The sequence below is a fragment of the Danio aesculapii genome, chromosome 25 (genome assembly GCF_903798145.1).
Source record: "Danio aesculapii chromosome 25, fDanAes4.1, whole genome shotgun sequence".
Lineage (NCBI taxonomy): Eukaryota > Metazoa > Chordata > Actinopteri > Cypriniformes > Danionidae > Danio > Danio aesculapii.
The window spans coordinates 19,590,889-19,617,579 of NC_079459.1; the positions used below are offsets into that span (position 1 = coordinate 19,590,889).

Genomic DNA, 26,691 nt, shown 5'->3' on the forward strand with positions numbered 1-26,691 from the left:
ATTTGTCAGATTTGAAAAAGTCATGGATAGTGGGTATAATATTTTTGGGAATATGATCATTTTTTGATCATTTTTCATAAGGTTTATTCTTCCTGAGAAAGAGACTGGGAGTTTTGACCATCTTGTGAGGTCTTCTTTGATGCGCAATATTGATGTTTTCATATTGGCATCATAAAGATGTGAAAGTTTGGGTGTGATACGAATACCCAAGTATGTGATCCCACTAGGGGACCATTTGAATGGTTTGATAAAATTGGGATACGTCTAATGACCCTAGTGGCATTATTTCTGATTTATGAAAATTAACTTTATATCCGGAAATAACTCCAAATTGCTTAATCAAATCAGTTAATTCAGGTAATGATCTTTGTGGGTTAGTTATTGTTAGCAAAATATCATCTGTATCTTATGTTGTCTATTGCCTATAGTCACACCATAGATTTCTGGATTGTTTCGAATGTAAATTGCCACGGGCTCAATCGCTATGGCAAATAGTAGTGGGGACAATGGACAACCCTGACGGGTTCCCCTATGAAGTACAAACGAGTCAGAAAGAACGCCGTTAGTTATTACAGCAACTTTGGGTGATGTATAGAGCAATTGGACCCATTTTATAAATTTTTCGCCAATACCAAATCTAGACATAACATCAAACATATAACTCCACTCCACCCCATCGAATGCTTTTTCCGCATCCATCGATACTAAGATTCCAGATATAAGATTACGATCATAATATATTGAATAATCTTCTAGTATTGCAGTAAGAGTGGCGGCCTTTTATAAACCCAGTCTGATCTGGGTCTTTGATGTCTGGGATTACTTGCTCGAGGCGTTTAGCCAATATTTTTGCAAGAACCTTTAGGTCTACATTTAGCAAACTAATTGGTCCGTAAGAGCTGCATTCCTCTGGATCCTTTTCTTTTTTTGTGTATTACAACAATATTAGCCATATTCATGTAACTAGGGAGTTTGGATGCATGAAAAGAGGTATTGATAGCTTTCAAGAGGCATAAGCTTATTTTATCATTCATAATCTTAAAAAAAATTCCACTGAATACCCATCAGGCCCTGGTGATTTTCCTGATTGTAAAGAGTTTATTGCAGTTTTCATTTCCAATAGTGTGATGGGAGCTTCTAGGAGTTCTTTTTGTATATTATTTATGTATATTATTATTTTAGAGATACCGATATCTTTGAAAAAGGTATTTTCTAATTTACTTTGTGTATTTATATCTGATATATATAATTTTTTATAATATTGTCTAAATATCTCACTTATTTTCTTATTTTCTGTTATTCTACATCCTAAGGGGTCCTTAATTGATGAAATGTGTCCTTTTATGGACATCTTCTTAACTAATCTAGCTAGAAACCGATTGGGTTTATTGCCCATTTCAAAGAATCTTTGCCTTGCAAATAATATATCTTTATCTGCTTTTCTGGTGAATAGTTGATTTAATTGGGCTCTTAGAGATTTAAGTTCAGCAAGGAGTTGTGCTGATTTTGAGGAATAAAACTCTTTTTCTATTGTGTTCATTTTCTTTTCTAGTTTCATTTGCTCGAATAGTAGTTCCTTTTTCTTCTTACTTGCGTAGGCGATTATCATTCTTCTCAAAAAAGCCTTGTAAGCTTCCCATAATGTTCCAGGATCCATTCCATTTGTATCGTTACTTTGGAAAAATGACTTTGTCTGCTCTTTTAAATATTCAACAAATTTCTCATCTAGGAAATGGAAGGGGTTAAGTTTCCATATCCATGATTGATAATTAGATTGTGGATGTGACATATTAACGGTTACTGGTGCATGATCTGATAGAGTTATCAGGCCTATATCAGATTTTACAGCCAAGCTTATCATCTGATTTGAAAAGACTATATAATCGATACGTGAGGCGGTTTGATGGGGTAGGAATAAAATGTGTAAGCCTTACCAGTGGGGTTTAAGAATCTCCATATATCAATGAGACCTAGCTCCTGACACAAACTTTAATAATATTTGCAGTTTTAGGAGCTATGGCAGCTGCCGGTGATTTTCCATATCTGGATTAGGATAGCATTTAAAATCTGACAAGAAAAAAATTAAAGTAATAACAGTAAGAGGGTAAAAAGAGATAAGCCACAACCGCTAGAAGCAGAGAAACAAACAAAATCAAGAGACCTGCGTAAAAACAGAACTGCGCAGGTGTACAGTAAACTCGCAACCCCGACTGAGAATGGGGGATAGAACAATATAGAAACACAAAAAAACAGTGTTTGTGAACCTCTCACATTCGTCAACTTCATCAATCGTCAATCATTAAAGTTATTCATGTCAACAGTGCTCCAAGCCAATCAGGCTAGTATTTATCACAGTCATCATATGCATTAAATGTCTACTGAATAAGTATTTCGCGCGTTCCGTACTTCACAAGTACCTGATAGGGAGTGTTATGATTTTTGAGTCAATTTCAAGAAGGCGTTCACGTCCGCGGTCGTGGACATGTATGTGCTCTTACCGGCTATGTTGAACACTCTTATAAGGGCAGGGTAAATGAAGGCATATTTAAATCCTGCTTCTCGTAATCTTCGCTGGGCCTCCGCCATCTCCGCTCTTTCTTCTGTACACCAGCTGAAAAATCTTGGAAAAACGACAACTTTTTCCCCTCGATACAGAGGTTACCCAGACGTCTCGCTGCTTCTAGGATTGGTCTTTTGTCTTTATAGTTGTGCAGTCGAACGATCACGGGTTTCACTCTCAGATGGTCACCTTCATTATGAAGTTGTGTGCTCTGTTCAATTTGATCCGTCCGTCCTTTGCGTTCATGTTCAACGTTGTCGGGATCCAAGTCTCAAAAAGGCTATCGGGTCATCCCCTTCAGTTCCCTCTTTGAGACCGACGATTCTGATATTCTGACACCGACTTCTATTTTCAAGGTCTTCTATATTGTCTTGATTGATCCGAGGCGCCTTGAGCTGTTAACTTGATTATCCTCGAGGCCTGATATTCTCTGCTCGGCCTCGATGACTCTCTTGATCATACTGTCCAACTTGCCTGATATCTCGGAAATTGGATTGCGTATCGCCTGTAACTTCTTTTCAAGAACAATCGACACCTTTTCGATTATACAGTTAACTGCGTCATCCGAAATCGTGGTTTCATTATAACAGTTGGGCCTGGATTATCGCCATCTTGCTCGGCCGTAGTGCTGTTGTTATGGCGTTTATTTCTTCTAGCTTGTTTAGTCGAATCTGATTGCGACCAAAAAGCATCGAGAGACATCTTGATCACTTTCTCCTCAATTCTGTGCACTCTTAAAACTATTAGGACAACTGTTTAGTAAAAGATTCAGCTATATGGCGAGGAGCTCTTTCAGACATGTCTTGTCGATCTCAAAGCATCACGTGATCCCCGGATTAAATTTATTTATTTCCTCAACATTCTACACACAATACCCTATAATGACAATGTGAAAAAAGATTTTTGAAATTGTTGCAAATTTATTAAAATTAAAAAACTTTTAAAAATTAGAAAACCAGGCACCGCTCATCACCAGGCTAATACCATCCCTACAGTGAAGCATCATGCTGTGGGGATGTTTTTTCAGCAGCAGGAACAGGAAGACTAGTCAGGATAGAGGGAAAGATGAATGCAGCAATGAACAGAGACATCCTAAATGAAAACCTGCTTCAGAGTGCTCTAGACCTCAGACTGGGGCGACGGTTCATCTTCCAGCAGGACAATGACCCAAAGCACACCGCCAACATATCAATGGAGTGGCTTCACAATAATTCTGTGAATGTCTCGGTGAGAGCCCAGACCTAAATCCTATTGAACATCTCTGGAGAGATCTGAAAATGGCTGTACATCGTCACTTCCCATCCAACCTGATAGAGCTTGAGGTACTGGAAAGAGGAATGGGCAAAAATTTCCAAAGACAGGTGTGCCAAGCTTGTGGCATCATATTCAAAAAGACTTGAGGCTGTAATTGCTGCCAAAGGTGCATCAACAAAGTATAGAGCAAAGGCTGTGAATAGTTATATACATGTGATTTTTTACATTGTCATTATGGGGTATTCTGTGTAGAATTTTCAGGGAAATAAATGAATTTAATCCATTTTGGAATAAGGCTGTAACAAAAAAATTAGGAAAAAGTAAAGCACTATGAATAATTTCTGAATGTACCAACTGCAGTTGTTGTTCCGATGTTAAAAAAGATTGGTAGGGTTTTTATGTTTTAGGTGTGATTTAAGGTTAGGTGCTTTTTTTGTTGCCACTGTTTTGAAACAAATTCGACCTATCGGCTCGTTCACCTTAACAGGCTCTCCTTTCTCATTTGGCTTAAAGCCGTAATGTTCCCACACTGGAGCTGAGAACTGTGGCTTTAAAACCAAGTCAATCGTGACTTGTTTATCCTAACTGACTGTAGTTTCTAAACACAAATCAGTGGGTTCAAGCCTTGTCTTCTTCACCTTCACTATCTGTTCTATCTCGCACTCTCTATCTCGTGTCTGTGTGTGTAGTGGATGCTGCATAAGCTCCGCCTTCCACAGAAAGCAGAATGCAGCACATTCGACAAAACTTTTCTAATCATCATCTGTATATATGCATCTATGTAAATGTCTATGTATATAATATACAATATCTTGCACTTCAAAAATTAGCCACCCTCATTTTCAAATATCATGCAATAAGTCAATATATTGACCATCGCAACAGGCCTATACCCAAAACCTCAGAATAGGTGCTTATACCATGTACTACATGTACTAAAAACCAAGTAGCTTCCTTTTGAGTTTTTTTTTTACTTTCATATCCAGACAACAACACTGTCAAAACAATTATTAAAAAATCCCTGTTTTTTGAAGCACAGTTTTATGCACGCCTGACCAGTAACTGTTTTTTACTTTGTAAAGAAATAATACAAGTCTGCAAATATACAGTCCTGTAGTCCAAAATAATTGTTTTGGTTGTACATTCACAAGCACTGTGCGGTGATGGATACCCCAGATGCCACGTGCAACTTCCTGCTGTATATGTCAGTAGCGGAACCAAGATTTACACATGTGAAGAGCACATCGGTCTCGTAAATGTGCACCCTATACTGACACTGAGGAGAAGAAACTGATGAATAAATTCAGACATTTTGTTTTTATGTGCGCATAAAATTATTGTTGTAGCTTGATAATATTTTGATTGAAGCGCGATGGTCTGTTTTGAGAATGTTTTTTGGTATTTTTCTAGGATTTGAAGGTAGGTTTCTGTACCGTTGCCATCTATGGAGGATGAGAGCTCTCGGATTTCATCTAAAACATCTTAATTTGTGTTCTAAAGATGAAGAAAGGTCTCAGGGCTTTGGAACGATATGAGTATTTAATAAAATAATTAAATTTTTTTTGGGTGAACTAACCCTTTAACAAGTTTAAAAAGATTTTAAACTTAGAACTTAATAATGCATTGGCAAATGTTGAAGTATTATATTATATTATATTATATTATATTATATTATATTATATTATATTATATTATATTATATTATATTATATTATATTATATTATATTATATTATATTATATTATATTATATTATATTATATTAACCTCTGCAAAGTACATTAAAATCCTTTAACGCACAGCAAGCCGTTGATTATACCACTTATTCCATGGTCATTTGCCAAGGTAGGCTTAAGTTTAAACTAGTTTTGCTCTTTGCAGCACAATATTTGTCAGAATTTTTGTCAGTTTTGACATGTTAGATTTTCTAGTCCCTCCACTGAATCAACTGTGACAGGTAGGCAGGCAGGCAGGCAGACAGACAGAGAGATCATGTGTAGAGAGAGATCATGTGTGTGCTGTTCATACCTGCTAACGTTATTAAGATGTGATTTCATCAATCCGATCACAGGTGGACAAATAAGACATTGCCAGTCACACCTGGAGTGTGTTTCCAGTCACATATGGGTTTCTTTTGTCTACTATCTACCACTTCTCTGATGAGAGAGGATCTATATGTATATTGGCTTTCTCTTAACATCCTTTAATACTGCAAGAGCTGGGCTACCTATAGCGTCAAAGATTTTGTCGCTTAATTGATGAGTATTTTTGTAATTTTGCAGATTTCCCATCTGCCATTTACAGTCCTCATCGGTTTCCTGTCCAGCACACATGAGTTGCTATGGTAACTACAAATGTTTAGGAAACAAATATTTCGAACTGTGATCAAAACTGACTGGACCTACCGGTGCGTTTCAATGAAAATAATGCACACCCTCCAGCCAATCAGAATTAAGAATTTCAATAAACCATGGAAGAATATATTATATTATATTATATTATATTATATTATATTATATTATATTATATTATATTATATTATATTATATTATATTATATTATATTATATTATATTATATTATATTAGTTATTGTACACACTGGGACGATTTTCACTCTCACTTATCCTCAAAGTTTTTTAGAGACGGTGCATCAAAACCAAAAACATTTATTAAAAATACAGTAAGAGTAAAACTCACTCGTTTCCCCAGTCCAGTCGCGCTGTGATATGCTGTTTGATGTCACTCAGACGGTCATGAGTGAGGTGTCCAACCAAAACCTGCTGCCGCAGCTCCAATATCTCGTTCATCACATGCCACAGTCTATGAAAGAGATCTCCTTCATTTCTCTGAAAGAGACAGAAAGAATGTGTGGGAAGCAAAGTTTTAATCTTCAATCCATCCATCCATCCATTTATCCGTCTATCTATCTGTCTGTTTTTCTATTCTTAAATAAAATTCTGTAGAAGACAAATTTAGCTTTATACGCTGATTTGTAATATGTAAATTTGCCACTCAATGGGCAATTCCTGTTGTTAGCCAGCACTCACTTTTGGGGATTTACACCTACCTAACTTTAAATAGTAACATTTGTTGACCCCAGTATGCTACAAACACAAACACTTTGGGCTTTACTGTGATAAAAGGGGAAGTTTCATGCTCAAAAATATAAAAAGTTATACATTATGAAGTCTTGAGAAATTTTTTTTTTATTGTGTTCAAAATTTGTTTTTCCACATACAAACACAGGAAAACATTAATGTAATGTACTAGACAAACTATGCATTGAAAGCCAAGTGTCTTATGAGTTTATATTTCAAATTTGATTAAGATTTCTGTAAAAAGTTATATCGGTGTCCTTCTTTCCCTCACCGTCTGAGGCATTTTCTCAAAAATGACCTTCCCAAACTAAAACAGCAACAGTTGCTGAATAATTTGGTCTACATTCACAGTTCATGTATCTTTGGAAAGAAGACTCTTTATTATCCATCATAGAGTTTATAATGCTCAAAATGAAAAAAAAAGTTATAGATGTTTATGTGCAAAAATTGCACAGCACTAAACATTTTATTATTTTATAAACAAATATATGAAAATAGTCCTTGAAATTCGCAAATCTGATGCTTAATATTTTTGTGAAAAACAGAAATAAGAAAGCAGGTATTTTATTTTAAAATATATTGCTGCATCATAAACATCGTTATTGTCTCATTTCTTTCATTTGGAAGAAAAGCATTAAGCATTAACAAAAAAAGCTGACTCCTAATTTTCTCTGTATTTAATTAATTGTTCAATTCTATCAGTTATTTATTTGAATTAATCCAAAATAGATGTTTGGAAAATTCAGGATCCACATACAATTTGAAATACATCTTATGACAATTTGAAATATAAAAATAAGTTAAAATAAATTCAAAAATAAGATTTAATTAATTTTAATTATGACTTTCATCACATTGGAAGCCAAGTAATTAATTTCAATTGTTGATAAACACACTCAACATTGACATGATCAATAAAAAGATAAACTCTCAAATGAAATTCCCTCAAAGCAACTGCATTTGTTTCACACACAGTAAACACACATTGGTTTCATGCCATTAAAGTATATATAAAAAAGCAGATAACATTTTCTACAAATTTCAAATAAAATTGTGATTTAATTTTTTTGTCAAAAAAATAGAATTTGAGGGATTTTCCATTAGACAGGTTTTCAACGATATATAAAGCCCCATAATAACTATAATCCCTGATAAATGTGCCCATTAACAAAATAAATAAACTGGTTTCCCCATTTAAAGCATTCTCTTTGTTTCACACAGCACAAAGAGTGTTCTTACCATGTAGAGCTGCTTCCACATGGTGCCCCAGTCTCTCAAGGTCATAGTTATCTCTGTAATGACCGAGTCCTCGGTGGGGATGACGGTCTCAAACTGCCTGCGGGACGAGACACACAAACACACGTTCACGCACTTCCATCTCAATGAGAGCACTGACCTCGCACGACCCTGAGCGGAGACACTGACTCATGAGGACATGTCCGCAAAAAAGCACTTGCAGTGGCTTGTGGGATAGCGAAGGCTCCTGTCACTTCAATGCAGCAGATGTGTCGTTTTGCAAATGCATTTTATCTGAAGCATGAGGACGGACTGCCTGATAGCAGTTCAAGGTTTTTTTCAAGGGCAAAAGTCAGATTCTAGTGGCCATTTAGTCTTTTTGGGTCAACAGTTTCTTAGATTGATGAACTTATCATTCTGTACTTTAACAGAATCAAAAATGTCTGTCTTTAAAATAAATGATATATGGTTTGATGTATTAAAATGTAAAGTAATTTGCATTTAAATATTTAAAGAGGTGATGAAATGGGGTGAAGATGGTAATAGGATGTATGATTCAATTCAGTGGTATATGGATTCATTTACTGATATGAAGACATAAGGAGCCTTTTTAACTCTTAAAATGCAGACCAAAACATAATTTTATACGTAAAATTAATATTTAATTGAACTGAAAATTGTATATCTTGTCTCCCAATTGGTACATCAACAGAATAAAAAAAAACACTTTTAATAATACAAACACACGCACACACCGAATCAGCAGTAGAAAACGTGCAGAGCGAGAGAAGATTTTCCACTGGTTAATCGATGGTGAATGTTTGGCTTTCTTAGACGGATACAAAAAAGTATAAAAGGATGAAAATAATAGTATTAGTCACGTGTCACTACCAAATAGACTTGGACGGCCGTTAATATACCTGGGCGGCCCGCCCAAGTTAAGTCTATATGTGGGAAGAACTGGTGAGCATGTGTTTTCTTCTGTTTTTCTCTTTCATCTTTCATACTAAAATGCCATTTTCAACCATGAATTTTCAGCAGCTGACATTTCAGTGCATACCTAAAAATCTGTAATGTGTCAGTTTTCATTTGGAAACACCAAAGTCATGTTACAGTAGTGAATATACATTACAAAAAGAAAATATATAGAGCAAACAAAAAAAAAAAGCAGTTGAACTTAAAAGTCTGTGTGAAAGCAGATGTTTAAGGAACTTTTATTTCAGTCAGGCCTGTAGCCAGCTTATTGAAAGGGGTGGATCTTTTTTTTCTGAAAAACTGGACCTTGCCTCAGTTATTTGCCTCATTTTGTATATAATTATGAGGTTTAAATACTGAATTTTAGTGACATTTCAAGCACAATTGATCATAACCACACTTTTTAATGTACCAAAAACATTTCTTACCATTTTGCCAAATTACTTACCATACTGTTTTACTATTTTAAGCGTTTATTTACAAATGTGTATTTAAACTGTAAGTTTTATATTACAGTTTTAGAAATAATGTTGAGATTAGCATTTTAAATTCAAAAATTTTATTTAAATTTAAATATGGAAAGATTCTCATTTTTAAAATACAATTTTATTATCATCTATCCTTACATTCTTTTTTTAGGGATGTGTTAAAACTTGAACAGAAGATTCCTCTTGGTCTTAAAGCCTTCCTTGATTGGTTAGTTTCACAATTTATGATAGCACAGAAGTCAAACATAGGATTAATGAGCTCATATAGGGGACCAATTCTGGAGCTTTGTCAGTGGGAGGTGGGTCTTTCGAACCCACTCAGCTACGGGCCTGTTCAGTATGTTAAATCTGCATATTAAGTAGGGGTTAAGGTTGTCAAAAGTATCGAATTCGGTTCTAATCGGTGCTGAAATTTTTTAAATGTCCATTTTCTGCTAACATTTGACCACTGTTGAGCATGTAAACACCATTCTTCAAGTGTAAACACTGCTCTTCAAGTGTAAACACAGATACGGACACAGATACATAGACAATGGAGCATTTCAAAGCCGCGTCTATCAGTCGATCCATCAGCAGATTGCTTAAATGTCAGCTTAAAAACAGATCAGCTTATCTATGTGGTTTTGAAACAATAGTGTCCATATATCAGTGTTTACACTTGGTGAACAACAGTGAAAAATGATGAAGCCAATCACAGTCATATCTGCACGTGAACACAATGACCAATCAGCGGTGTTTAAGAACGTGCTCAACAGTGCTCAAATGTTAGCAGGAAATGGATGTTTTTAATTTTTCAGTAACAATTGGTACCAAAGTCGATACCTAGTAGGGGGTGGGGCTTTTTTTGTGCATCATCTACCTCATAGCAAACTAGCGGTAAGAGGGGCGGGGTTAAGTATATTGTAACTGACATCAACAAAGAAGGACTACCTTTCCAAATGCGGAAGCAAATGATCAGACTTTGACTGAAGATTACCAAAACACATTTTTTTTTGTGATTAACTGTTCACCTTAAAAATAACAATGTGATTATTGATTATTGATAATTCATTGTTTTCTTTTAAGATACACAGACAATTGTCATATTTGTAGAGTACAGTTTCATCTGGTACTGGCAACCTTAACAAATGACAATGGTTTTGTTTATCAGTGCATGTTTTTTTTTTTCCTCAAATGTAAACCTCCAAACCGAAGATATCCATCACATATTTACAACGGCTTGCTTTGATTTCTCCTGTCATATATGTGGCTTTCTATCCATCCACCAATTAGTGCAAATGTATGAATCAATTCAGCTCATTACATGCAGTAAGATCTGTATATTTATATCCAGAATTGACTGACTCTCACCCTTTGTTTTTGACGTGGGCATTCTTGAGGTGAATGTAGGAGCTTGGGAATATTCCCTGAGGATAGAGCACAGAAATTATTTAATGAGCCAATTACTGCTGTAAAACACACAAGAGAAAACAAACCATCTGTATATAAATGAACTGAGAGTCAAAGCAGAGGAAGCAGATACAGGAAAAATAAAACAGATCAAGAGAGAAATAAAGGGATTACTTAAATTATGCACAGGCTTACCTTTACATTTGGATTCTTCGTGATGAATCCTCTGTACCATCCTACGGAAAGACATTTATATAATGTCATATATCACAGCATAACGCAAACATCTATATTAAACATTCAGAAGCCTTTAAATTAATAATAAAAAGTATTTTTTTTTAGTATTTAATGCACAAATAAGCAATAAGTTCATTAAAGGTGTTTCTTTAATAATGACTTAAAGAAAATATACTAACAATAGACATATGCAAGTAGAATTCTTTAATTACTGTAATTACTCTTAATCATTACTGCTCTGAACCAAAACATTGTAATTTCCACCGTATTTAATAACATTCTGTAGTGGAAATAATGGTGAAATTGTAATGCTAATGGGTTAATTCCATAGCAAATAGTTAAAAGTACTGTGAATCAATCTGCATCATCTGATTTGCTTGCTGTAAGATTCCTCTTTCTGATCTAATCCAGGTATTCTCTGAATCCAATTGTTAAAACATCTTTCAAAATAATTTAGAGCTTTATCATTTCTCAATGCAGGCTCTTATTATGAGGAATCATATGTTTACTGCTGTGATTGCAGATGATGGATAGAGAAAGGAGCTATCACACTGAACATTTTATATACTGATGTCTTTTGACCAAATAAGAACAAAATACAATATCCCCAAATCACATGTGTTTTTTCGATATTTACAGATCTGCAGTTTTATGACTTGTAACACAGTGAACTTTCCGACTCTACCTGCAGAAACATACTTGACACCATTTTAAAAACCAACCCAGTTCTTAAAGGTAATATAGGTGTGATAATAGGTGGGTTTGACTTCATGCAGCGATGCGCAGACCAATCAAAATCCGTCTCAAAGTGGTGCATCCCGGTTAGAAATTTTGCTCGACTTGATGCTGCGCCGACGCCACGTGTCAAATAGTTAATTCCCTTGTTGTTGAAAATAAACTAGTTTGTAGAGAATATATTCAGTTTCATCTGCAATTCTAAATTGCAATAAATAAATAAATATTAATAAAATAAAATTAATAATTAATACATTGAATAAATGATCACGCCATGTGATCTATCATGAGTCATAACTGCGGCAAACTATAAGCCCTGAAGTGTCTGACCTGACAGCCCCGTTTTCAACTCCGCCCCCCCTGCCTGTGCTCATTGATTGCCGGCTGCAGCCATTGTTCATGTCGAACACACCTTTACTCTTTAATCTCCTCACAAAATCTAACTTCATTAACAAAGCCGAAACAACAATAGGAAAGTAAACTTGGGTTGACTTTCTTAGAGGAAGTTTGGCAAGACATTATACTTTAATTGTCTGCGACATACAATTATTCTGTGGTTTATCATTTACACTGGACAAAAGAAAAATTAGATACATTTTTAACAACTATAAATCTCTTATGTAATAGACGTAAAGTAAAGTTAGCTAATCACACACACGCACGTTTTGGTCATGTTCTAAAACTTACAAAGTTCTGGCAATTATTATTACATTTTTTTCCCTTTCAAAAATATTTTGCATGTATCAAAAAATACAGCCAATACACAACTGCTTATCATTTTACACTTTATGAATAATGTAAAATATTTACAACCATTAAATGATAATGCACAGTGCAATATTTACTTTTCATTTGTAATATAAACAGCATTATAGACCTTGGTGGAGTCTTAATGTGTGTAAAATAATTCTAAAATAAAAATTTTATTTTATACAACAAATACTGATTCCATCCAAATACGCACGCACGCACGCACGCACGCACGCACGCACGCACACACAGACACACACAGACACACACACGCACGCACGCACGCACGCAATATTTTAAAAGAGATCAAACTATTTAACTTAAACAGTTCATCGGTATAAATCAGTTTTAACAGTGTCAAATATAAAAATAAACTATTCCTTTAATCCTAGATTGCACAACCTGTTTTTACATTTTAAAACTTAATAATATATATCATAGCCCTGGGACATGATCATAGCAAACAACATCAGGAATTATTCATGGTAAAGTGATTTTTTTTAATTGTAAAATGAGCTAAACTATGTTTTAATGCCATATCCACAGCATTTACCATATTTAGGGCAACATTACTAATAATATTCAATATATAATTTACAAATCATTCTTAATAAACATGCATTACACAAAAAAAACATACAGATAATGACACTGACAAAATTCATTAAGACATTTGAATTTAATCAATGATAAATATCCTACAATTCTTCCAGAAGACAGCTTTTTGCTGTTAATTAATTCATTCTCTCAAATCTTTCAAAATATATATTCAATTATAATATGTTTTAGAGTCAAATAAGCTAACAATCACAAATAGGTTTCTCTTGCCCTTTCAATAAATATGAGATTGTAAATCTTGAGTTTCCAATTCTACATTCAATTCAGTTCTCAAAATGGTAGTTATTTCTATCATAAAACTAAATGCATTTCATACAATTTATTGTTTATAATTCATCCCATTCACCATTTCTCGTTAAAGCACAAATTCAAAGCAGGTCTGACATCAGACTCATGAATTTTGTCATAAGTCTGAAACTCATGAAGTAGCTGATTGTCATCTACACAACAAAACAGCAGCTACAGTAACCTTCACATTTCTCCAAATCTGCACCGTGTCACCGATCTCCAGTGGGAGTCCATGCTGAACCATTCCTCGAAAGTTTGCCAGCACTAAAGAAAAGGGAGAAAAACATTAAGTAAATCGATTTGCTACTAATCTGAAAGAAGACTGAACCATATTTCTTTGCGTAACTGCATGTGGAAGAGATGAAAACCTTTTATCGGGTTAAAATATACCAAAAATGCATTCGGTATTTACTCCTAATTCAAGATTAAACATAAATAATTTCTAATGCAACAATCTTATTCTTAAATGACAACTACTCAGTTGTACTGCTCACAGTCTCAAGACCAAGACCATTTTCTATAGTTCCCAGTCATGGTCTTGGTATAAACTGCATATGATCTTAAAAAAAAGAGAAAGAAAGACATAAATGAACTAAAATCAATTTAAGGACATAACTGTGATTGGATATAAAATGTCCTGCTTTAAACACAATCTGTAACATCTTTCAAATTTGATTTCCTTTATTGGAAACCGCGAATTGAGGCATTAATTAGAAAATTACAATACTAAATTACATTATGTTGTTTAGTTGTCAATTTAGAACAGAGAGGAACTCAAATCTCATTTTATAATATCAATTTTAAAAAAAAATGTTACTTTGAAAAGAAACACTACATACACACTGAAAATGTAGAGTTGTACAGTTAAGTCAAAATTATTAGCCCCCCTTTGATTTTTCTTTTTTTTTTTTCTTTTTAAATATTTTCCAAATGATGTTTAACAGAGCAAAAAAAATTTCACAATGTGTCTGATAATATTTTTCTTCTGGAGAAAGTCTTAGTTGTTTATTTCAGCTATAATAAAAGCAGTTTTACATTTTTTATGAACCATTTTAAGGTCAAATTATTAGCCCCTTCAGGCTCATTTTTTTTTCGATAGTCAAAACAAACCATCATACAATAACTGCCTAATTACCCTAACCTGCCTAGTAACCTAATTAACCTAGTTAAGCCTTTAAATGTCACTTTAAGCTGTATAAAAGTGTCTTGAAAATATCTAGTAAATTATTATTTACTGTCATCATGACAAAAAATAAAATAAATCAGTTATTAGAAATGAGTATTAAAACTATTATGTTTAGAAATGTGTTTGAAAAAATCTTCTCTCTGCTAAACAAAAATTGGGGAAAAAAACAAACAGGGGGCTAATAATTCAGGGGGGCTAATAATTCTGACTTCAACTGTACATGAAACTATACATGTACGCTTCTCTAGTCTACCACTGTTGTTGTTTTTTGTCAATTGCTTGTGTATATCTATCGAATGAACACACAAAAACATGAGCATGACATCATGAAATCTTTTTCCACTAAATCTCATTATTGCAAGTTGAGGACTTGAAGAAAGGTTTATGTGTTGCCATAAATGACTGGACAATGCGTCGTAAAACTTTCCATTTTTTGTTGTACTAATAACATGTACTAATAGCATAACATAACACAACGTATTGTAACAGCGTAACAATGTAAAACAGCGTAACAAAACATAACATAAAGTAATAACATAATGTAACATAACAAATGTAACAATGTAACATAACATAAAATATAACAATGTAACAACACCACATAACATAACGCAACATAACTTAACGCAACATTATTAATTAGGGGTTGCCACAGCAGAATGGACCGCTAGCTTATCCAGCATATGTTTTACACAGCGGATGCCATTCTAGCTGCACTGGGAAACACCCATACACTCTCCCATTCACATACATATACTCATTCATTCATTTCTTGCCGGCTTAGGCCCTTTTTTTAATCTGGGGTCGCCACAGCAGAATGAACCACCAACTTATCCAGCATATGTTTTTTTATGCAGCGGAGGCCCTTCCATCACTGGGAAACATCCACACACACACCCATTCACACACACACACTCATACACTACGGTCAATTTTAGCTTACCCAATTCATCTGTACCACATGTCTTTAGACTTGTGGGGGAAACCGGAGCACTCGGAGGAAACCCATGCGAACACGGGGAGAACATGCAAACTCCACACAGAAACGCCAACTGACCCAGCAGAGGCGAACATGCTACCCACTGCACCACCGCGTCACCCACATACATATACTACGGCCAATTTAGCTTATTCAATTCACCCATACCGCATGTCTTTGGACTGTGGGGGAAACCGGAGCACCAGGAGGAAACCCACACGAACACGGAAAGACAAGTAACGTAACGTAACATACAACCACATAGCATAACATAACATAACATAACATAACATAACATAACATAACATAACATAACATAAGACAACAATGTAACAACGTAACATAACAGAACACAACAAAAGGTAATATCACAACGTACCAACATTCATTCAATCATTCATTCATTCATTTTCTTTATTTATTAATCTGGGGTCGCCACCGCGGAATGAACCGACAACTTATCCAGCACATGTTTTATGCAGCGGATGCCTTTCCAGCTGCAACCCATCTCTGGGAAACATCCATACACACTCATACGCTACGGACAATTTAGCTAACCCAATTAACCTGTACTGCACGTCTTTGGACTGTGGGGGAAACTGGAGCACCCAGAGGAAACCCACGCGAACGCAGGGAGAACATGCAAACTTGCCAAGGCTCGAACCAGCGACCTTCTTGCTGTGAGGCGACATCACTACCTACTGCGCCACTGCGTCGCCCAATGTAACAAACATAACATACATAATGTAACATAACACAACACAAAGTAATATAACACAACATAACATAACACAACATAACAACGCAATGTAATGCAAAGTAATGCAACATTACATAATAACACAACATAACACAACACAACACAACACAACATACTGTAAAACAACACAACACAACATAACATAAAATAACACAACATAACACAACACAACATAGCATAACATAACACAACATAAAATAACACAACATAACATAACATAAAATAACACAACATAACACAACAACACAACATAACATAACAACACAACACAACACAACATAACACAACACAACATAACATATAAAATAACACATCACATAACATAACATACCATAACATAACAACATAAAATCATAACATAACATAAAACAACAAAACAACACAACACAACAAAACACAACATAACACAACATAAAATAACACAATACAACATAACATAACATAACAAAATCATAACATGACATAAAATAACACAACATAACATAACATAAAATAACATAACATAACATAACAAAACATAACACAAAAATAAAACCGACACAACACAACACAGCAACACAACATAACATAACATAACACAACATAACACACAACACAACACAACACAACACAACATAACATAACATAACATAACATAACATAACATAACATAACATAACATAACATAACATAACATAACATAACATAAAATAACACAACATAACATAACACAAAATAACAACATGACACAACATAACAACACAACATAACATAACATAACATAACATAACACAACATAACATAACAACATAAAATCATAACATAACATAACATCACATAAAATAACACAACATAACATAACAAAATAACATAACACGACACGACACGACATAACAACACAACACAACACAACACAACACAACACAACACAACACAACACAACACAACATCACATAAAATAACACAACATAACATAACAAAATAACATAACACAACATAACACAACACAACACAACACAACATCACATAAAATAACACAACATAACATTAAAAAGTAACATAAAACAACACAACACAACACAACACAACACAACACAACACAACACAACATAACATAACATCACATCACATCACATCACATCACACCACACCACACACAACATAACGGCAACGCACGGGCGCAGTAGGTAGTGCTGTCGCCTAACAGCAAGAAGGTTGCTGGTTCGAGCCTTGGCTGGGTCAGTTGGCGTTTCTGTGTGGAGTTTGCATGTTCTCCCTGCGTTCGCATGGGTTTCCTCCGGGTGCTCTGGTTTCTCCCACAGTCCAAAGACATGCGTTACAGGTGAATTGGGAAGGCTAAATTGTCCGTGGTGTATGTGTGTGAGTGTGAGTGTGAGTAAGTGTATGGATGTTTCACAGAGATAGGTTGCGGCTGGAAAGGCATCCGCTGCGTAAAACGTGCTGGATAAGTTGGCGGTTCATTCTGCTGTGGCGACCCCGGATTAATAAAAAAGGGACTAAGCCGAAAAGAAAATGAATGAATGAGCATAACATAACATAACATAACATAACATAACATAACATAACATAACATAACATAACACAACGTAACATAAGACAACGTAACATAAGACAACGTAACATAATAACAAAATATGACATAACATAATGTATCATAACGTAACATAACGTCTCAATTTTCATGAAATTGCATCATTGTAGTTTACACAGAAATGAAAACTGTATTAAAAACATCTCTTTTAAACCAAGCTGTGATTGTTCAAACGAACAATCAAAACACTTCAATTTTCCATTTTTAGTTAGAGATATAGCAATTTACTCAACTAGCAATTCGATACGAATCACAATACCGGATATCGCCGTTTTTTACAATTATTTTGACTAAATGAGTTAGAATTTAACAATTATTCAGAAATGAACAAGTCCTGCACATTCATTTATAAAAAAAATATAAAAAAAGGGCAACAAAACCAAACGCCATTTGTAAAACAAATTCCAAATATAACTAAAATTGAATACAACAAACAAAATAAGTATGATTTATTTATTTAAACAAACTAATACTTTGTTTGTGCTTTTTTTAAGAGAACATATTGATGTTTTCTAATATAAACATCTCTGCTGCTGAAGAAAAAATAAATAAACCACCCCGATATATATTTATTGAATGCAGCTTTGTATCAGACAAAAAGAAGAAAATATTTGATAGTTCTCTCTATACAAAGATAATTGTGAAATGCTCATTAAAAGTTTGGGTGAGAGAGCAAAATCTAAAAACAAATTTGCTAAACTACAACAAATTCAGTCCACTTCAAAATACCCAACGCAGCACGCCACACATTTCCTTACGAAATATAAACCTTACCATGCTTACATCTGCATTTCTAACATTATCTCACTGCTCTCTTAAATAAGCCCTGAGTCACGTCCCAAAGCCAAACTTACATAACAAATACAAGATCTCTTCGCACACGAGCTCATATCGGCTCAACATATCAATCATTTTCTCAATCCAACATGTTTTATATTCCTTTTTGAGAGCTCATTTGCATATCAAGTGGGGTTAGGAAACGTTCCGACATGGAAATAAATAAATAATTATACGGATAAACAAACCCGACAGAGTTCTGACAACCGTTCAGAGGTTAAGCAGGCTGCTGAAACAGCCATGTCAGCTTTTAAAGCTGAGAAGTGTTGCTGTGCTCACTGCCTGTCAGAGATGTGCTGAAGCAATCACACAGCATCCATCCTCCATTCCACCAGAGATGCTGGTAAAGGATGGGCCATAGCACTTTTTTTTTCATATTTCTGTCAAATTATGTCTGACTTCTAGGCACAAAATTTCATCCATTTAAATACTGACAAATAGATTAACAGTACTAACATCAAATGATCTTTTAAACAATCTTGATTAAATAAATATCTTCTAAAGGACACATAACATATGCTTTTATGGGTCAAATTCCTTTTTTTCCATTTAAAAACTTAGAAATGGAATCATATTTCCTCATTTTACTATTGCTCAAATGTTTTAAAGCTGCAACGGAGTGCACCGATTCTGTATGTACGAATGTTCTCTGATATCTACATGGTAGATGCGTGGCAAAAATGAAATCTTGCCTAATTCTTTTCCATTCATTATTCATTTATTTTCTTTTCAGCTTAGTCCCTTTATTAATCTGGGGTCGCCACAGCGGAATGAACTGCCAACTTATCCAGCATATGCTTTACACAGCGGACGCCCTTCCAGCTGCAACCCATCTCTGAGAAACATCCATACACACTCATTCACACTCATACACTAAGGACAATTTAGCCTACCCAATTCACCTGTACAGCATGTCTTTGGTCTGTGGGGGAAACCAGAGAACCTGGAGGGAACCCAGGCGAACGTGGGGAGAACATGCAAACTCTTTTCCATATTGAACAATAACAATTTACATTTCGATATCAATTGTTAATGTTTCCAGATTTAAAGTGTATCCCAACAATAACTGAAGCCGTAAAATAAGAGGGTCCTTTATACAGCATAGGGATGGCCGATTAATCGAAAAGTAATCGAAATCGACATTCAGAACCTACAATCGATCTAATTTTTCCAGGACGATTTTTTTCAATTACTTTCCCCTACTTTCCCTAAATGTGGCTGATTTCAACTTCTGTGGCCACTTTGCAGCCACATTTGATCTCTGGTCAAGTAGGACCATGGACTCATTCTTGAGCCTTAATTTGCACTACACTGGACAATGATTTGAAGCTGCGCCAGAGATGCTTTAGACGGCATATAAAACTTGTCAGTGAACTAAAGGGCAAGAAAATTCAATAAATAATCGTCATTAATCGTAATTGAGTTTAAAATGTTCAATTAATCGAGATTTTGATTTTAGGGCAAATCACCCAGCCCTAATACAGCATCACCTATTTTCAGTGGCCGATAATTTTTGGCGGCTGAAAATTCGGTTCGCCTCTAATATCAACACACTTCTAGTTCCCCAATGCTTTACACTTTTGCCCTGTGATTGGCTCTTAGATTAATAAAGACTTTAAAAAAAGTTCAGAGATTATTATCGTTATCGACATAAACTTTATCGCGATTCGATATATCGTTTATCAGCCCAACCCTAGGCTAATGCAAGTTCATCAATTCTCTAGAAATGCTCATTTTTGCATAACCACAGAAATTAACTTTAGAATGAAAAGCTCGGTTTTGACCATATTCGGAATGGTTGTGAATATTAATGAGCTCAGCTTGACACTCGACAGCTTTCACACACACACAACCCAGCGAGATGTACTTTGAAATACACACTAGGGTTGGATCGATAGACGATTGTTTGTTCATTGCCAATGGCCAATGGACAAAACGATGCTGAGCCGGCATCACGATCCTCCGCCCCACCCACGTCACAGCAGCAACCCACTTGCGAAAAATATACATTTAGGGCCGTTTACACTAATACATCTTAGTTATAAAATGGCATTTAACAATCCGGGTTTCACATAGCATTTCTGAAAACGCACATCACGTGACCTCACTCACACACACAAAAAGTGAAAAGTGGGTACATTACATAGGTTTCCATTCATTTTATACTGTCCAAACTGTTTATTGTATTGCCCTAACCCCACCCTACCCCTAAACCCAACCCACACAGGAGACTGTGTGCAGCTTTACTCTCTGATTAAACTCATCCTGTGGGATTTATAAGATTTTTGAGAAATGACGATGTCACCAATCTCCTCATATTTCACCTCATTTTTGTAATACCCGTGTCATACCCATGTCATTACACAGATTTGTGTCCTGATATGTCACAAAAACACGTACACACACACACACACACACACACACAGTCATGCGCTGCAGTGTATGCACATGTCTGCAGCTTCAGCAGTCAGTGGGTGCTTTGAGCACAAAACCCCAGAGAAGTGCACGTCGGACAGTCTCAAGAATGTACCGCTGGATTGCGTCTCACTATAGTTGTTAAACGAGATATTTAACTAATCTTGTCTCTATCTAATGACTCTTCGGTCTTTTGAATCTATCAGGTAACATGTCACAGTGTCAGTACAATGCTTCAATCTTTCACTTTCACACTTGTACTTTGTGATTTTAGATACTGTTGGTTGGTTTTACCAACCAAGTTTGTCGACGCCATTATAACAACACAGATCACTCTGCCTATTCATGCCAAAGAATGAATAGGGAGAGTAATTGATTGACAGGTGGTAATTTGTGTGTGACCTATCTTTATTTATTCATTATTTGGTTTTGGGTAAAACAAAGACCATGGGGGTCAGGTAGTTGAAATGGTAGGCTACAAATAATTAATTAGTTATGAATGAATTAATTATTCATAAATAACTAATTCACCGCCACCTACGACGACGATGCCATCAACCATCGCAATGTTTCACATTAGACATATGGTGCCAAATTGGTCGACATTGCCCAACTCTAATACACACATACAAAATAATCATACTTCATTCGTCAAAAACATTTGCCTTGTTAAATATTTTCAAATGAAGTGGAGGAGAGGTTTATTTAGCTTGAAGGAGTGAGTGATAGGAATGGGCAATATAGAGTTAAAATTCGATCACAATATTTTCTGGTATTTATTGCGATAGCAATAATTTTGACAGAAATTTATATGTATCCACTGAGAGACAAAAAAGTCCAGTATCTTTAGAGAAAAGTATCAATTTTCATTTTTTTTTTTTCTATTTACACACTTCAACCCTGCAATAGATGCCCTACTATGCTGCAGAGCTCAATCATATTTAAACAACGAAAGACTAAATAATAATAAATATAAAACTTTGCAGAAAAGGCAGGATGTGCTCGCTGCAGGCTGTATCACATTGAAGTTCTGGACCAGGTCCAATACGTAGTAGACATTGTAATGCCCACTAAAGTAATGCCCATGCTACTGTGACGGTTGGGTTTTTGGTTACGAGAGGTGTAGACATTCATCCACTAAGTAATGGACCTGGTCCATTACATCATCAAGCTGTGGGCTCTGCAGTCTCGAAAAGTGGCAAAGTTCAAGACCTCAAGCATATGTTGAAATGTTATTTGGTCATACATACTGGATACTAGAGGGCGCTCTTGAACGCATAATACATATACATTACTGAAGAAGAAGTCAGCTATGATTCGCTTTCACTGCACGAGGATGAAGATGATAAAAATAGATAAACAGATCAAACACAAAAACAAATAAACAAACTCTTGTGGAAATATCTGGATTATTTGTGTTCTTCAAGTTATCCTGGGTATTTTATAAGCATTAATGTATATTTATAGCGCAATGTTATTGACCCTAGCCTTTATCACTTAAAAATAGCCTGATTCTGTGATAATAAACAATGTATGGTCACAAAAAATTGGTACTTTAAACACTTGACTGGTATTTGTAAACAGGCTCAAACACGCAAAACTAATCGCACTTGTACTACTGTTACAATAAATAATTTCACAGTCTGATTAAAGGTTTTACATTAAGTATTTTTTATATCATGGGCAATTTTTACAAGTGTATTCCAAATGACAAAATTTCAACCATCCCTATATTGCAAAGCTGAAGAGTAGCCTGCCCATATATCCAACACAAAAACCTATCATTACCACTCAAATCAGAACACATCATATATACGCTTACCGTAAGTGAGCAAGGCTAAAGTGTGAAGATTGTTTTGTATTAGTATCCTGGTTATTATTTTGTATCCTGGTTATGTACTCACTCAAAAATTAACCCAAAAAGTTACAGGCTGCAGCTTTATCAAGCCTCAGACCTGACTCGTTTTAAACCCCTGGCTGTTACTACGATCACAGCCACACACAGGGACTGAGTTCTAGGAGTCTAGAGGGCTCTTTGCACCTGGTAAGGGCTATGTGAGACGAGCCTCTGGCTGGTCTATGTGTCTGCCAAGCAGCAGTGTGTGTCCACAGCACTGACAGCAGGACCGTGGGAACGCGTTTAGCACAAGCGCAGCTCAAACGGGTTTGTCCGTCCTATTACAACAGAGCTTTTGTCACTCCCATTGGCAGCGGCTGAGGTTCAAATAGAGGTTTAAGCTTTAATAAAAATGATGTGTAACTGACCATATACACAGTTTCTTTTAGCTTTAATAAGCAAGCTCAGGAATTTATGTTTAGTAGTCATTCTACTTATTGCCTTTGGGCTCTGTTTGTATTAAGATGCACTCAGACACATTCACATGCATATACTGCATATATACACTATATGCATGTGTTTGTAAGTGTATGTGTCTGAAATATATCAGTTCTTCTCTGACAATGTCAGTTTGACTGCTTGGGTGAAATACTCTTAGCCACGCCACTCTAACTATTCGATTTTTGAGAGTGAAACACACACACTGTAAACTAAATGAATCCACGCCAGTGTTTTCATTCTGCTAAAGATCTGTTTATAACACTACTGTTTTAACAATATTTGACAAATGCTTATCATATTATCATGATACAAATGCCTATGTGACAGCATAATGGCAAAAAACATGACTAATGTTATGTCAAAAGTTGTGGCTCAGTAGAAGGTAGTCTAAGGACACTCCTGTATTCGTTTGTACATCATAAAATCAACATTTTTAATGGCTCTTAGTAGGGTTGGGCGATGTTGTCCAATTTGGCATCGTACAATATCTAATGTGAAACATTGCCAAGGAAGATGCCATAATCAATATAGGTGGCAGTGAATTATGCATTTATGAATAATTAATTTATTCATAACAAATTAATTATTTGTAGCCTACCGTTTGTAGCCTACCGCATGGTCTTTGTTTTTTATCATAACCAATCATGAAGAAATAAAGAGAAGTTACACACAAATTACCACCTGTCAATTACTCTTAATTTATCTTAATTCTTCATTACTGTGCTGTTTGTGTGCTCTGCAATAACACTTCCAAAGTTCTAGCTGGCAGTGAGGTTTTTTTTCCCTCTGTGTTGAGTTTCTTCACTGGTCTTTTGTTTTTTCTGAAAGTTACCTTAATGTACAAGTGGCTCAAACTCGCTCATTTTGAGGTGGGAACCGGCGGACATGCAACTTTAATCATAAGGTAAACACAAAACAACAGTTTCGATCTAGAGCAGAAACACTCGCTCCATTGGGCGTGCATAGCTCTCACCCCCACCCACACTCTTCATCGTTACCAAGCCGACCAATCACAGAGCTTGCGTTACGCGTCATTGCGACGTGTAGTTACTTTTTATGAGAGTTGCGCGTCAACGATGGCTATGCGACCATGCACAGGCTGCACCGGAGCATACACATGTGCTTAACGCACAAGTATAAATCAGCCTTTATGTTGCATAATTGGTGCCTTTTAAAAACAAATCCAACAAAGTGATCTTAAAAATATAGATCAGGCAACATGGCATAGTGGAAGCTGCACGTTCCATCAACCTGCATCTTACCAACATGGATTTATACAGTGACATGATTTTAAATCATTTTACATTCACAGAACTTCAAATTGTATTTTTGAGTCTGTGATCTATGACCAGAAGGCAGGACAGTTCAAATGAGTTCTGCAGAAAATGAAGCCGCTTTTAAACACCTAAGATTTTGGAAAGGTTAAGGTGGCATTAATTAATTGCTTGCGACTGGATAGTATTTTGCATTTGCGGCTTCTAAATCTCTGTGGATATGAAAAATATCACACATTGCACATTTATGAGTTGGTTTTGTTTGGGGGAAAAAGGTCACAATGGACTGGGCGGTTGCTACTTGTATCACTCTGGTTTGCTATGCTGACAAGCTTTTCTCTGCTGTACTCAAATGTTACCCGCAGATATAATTTTCTCTCGACGAGCTGCAAGAAGAGTGTGTTGCAATTCAAACCCAGGTTCACATAAGCTTTGTAGCCTGTGCATTTCATAAAAAGTGCAGTTCAATATTGCAGATATTGCACAAATTATTGGTCTATTGGTCCATATTGTAGATTTTTTAGTAGACAGTATTGTCAATTTAACTAAACTTCCTTTCATTCTTCTTGATTTTTCTCTTAAAACAACGCCTCCAATAATGGAAAGCAATCAGCCAAACACACAAGATCAACAAAAAATTATAGTCATAAATTAATTATGAAACATATCTTTGCGATCTGCCAAAAATAAAGTACACCTGAGAACAAAAAATAATCAAGTTCAAACAAAATAATAACTAAATAATCAGATTCAAAAGTCCAAAGGCTGACCATTAGATACACACAAGAGCTGTTCACAAAGCTGCCCCTGATTACCTGGAGCTTAGAGTATGGAATATTTTAAAGATAAACTATCCTTATACATAAACTGCTGATTTGACTGAAAATAACCATATTCTCGCCTGAAAAACTCTTAAAACTTAATTTTGTGGCATAATTAATGAGTATTTTTCTAATTTTGCAGATTTACAGTTAGATTAACCCTCCTCATCTGTTTCCTCAGCAGCACATGTGAGTTGCTACGGTAAGTACAAATGTTTGGGAGAAGCACGTTTATTTTGAACTGTGATCAAAACTGACTGGAGCTACCTGTGCGTTTCAACCGAAAATAATGCACACCCTCTAGCCAATTAGAATCCAAAATTTCAATAGACCGTAGAATAATATAATGTAATGTAATGTAATATAATATAACACAATAAGATAAGATAAGATAAGATAAAATAAGACAAGAAAAGACAAGACAAGACAAGACAAGACAAGACAAGACAAGACAAGACAAGACAAGACAAGACAAGACAAGACAAGACAAGACAAGACAAGACAAGACAAGATAAGATAAGATAAGATAAGATAAGATAAGATAAGATAAGATATAGGCGATGCAGTGCAGTATGGTGCAGTAGGTAGTGCTGTCGCCTCACAGCAAGAAGGTCGCTGGTTCGAGCTTTGGCTGGGTCAGTTGACGTTTCTGTGTGGAGTTTGCATGTTCTCCCTGCATTCACGTGGGTTTCCTCCAGGTGCTCCGGTTTCCCCCACAGTCCGAAGACATGTGGTACAGGTGAATTAGGGAGGCTAAATTTTCCGTAGTGTGTGTGTATGAGTGTGAGTGTGAGTGTGAGTGTGTGTGGATGTTTCACAGTGATGGGTTGCGGCTGGAAGGGCATCCGCTGCGTAAACATGT

The 26,691-nt window shown here is 35.5% G+C and overlaps 1 protein-coding gene across 1 annotated transcript in view; it reads right to left on the reverse strand.

Moving 5' to 3' along the window:
- Positions 1-26,691, reverse strand: part of dock4 (dedicator of cytokinesis 4) — a 209,184-nt gene that overhangs the window by 156,990 nt on the left and 25,503 nt on the right. The window contains 6 exon segments of the mRNA XM_056451516.1: positions 6,512-6,660; positions 8,152-8,248; positions 10,962-11,017; positions 11,196-11,236; positions 13,810-13,827; positions 13,830-13,892. Of these exon segments, the coding sequence (XP_056307491.1) occupies positions 6,512-6,660; positions 8,152-8,248; positions 10,962-11,017; positions 11,196-11,236; positions 13,810-13,827; positions 13,830-13,892 (424 nt within the window).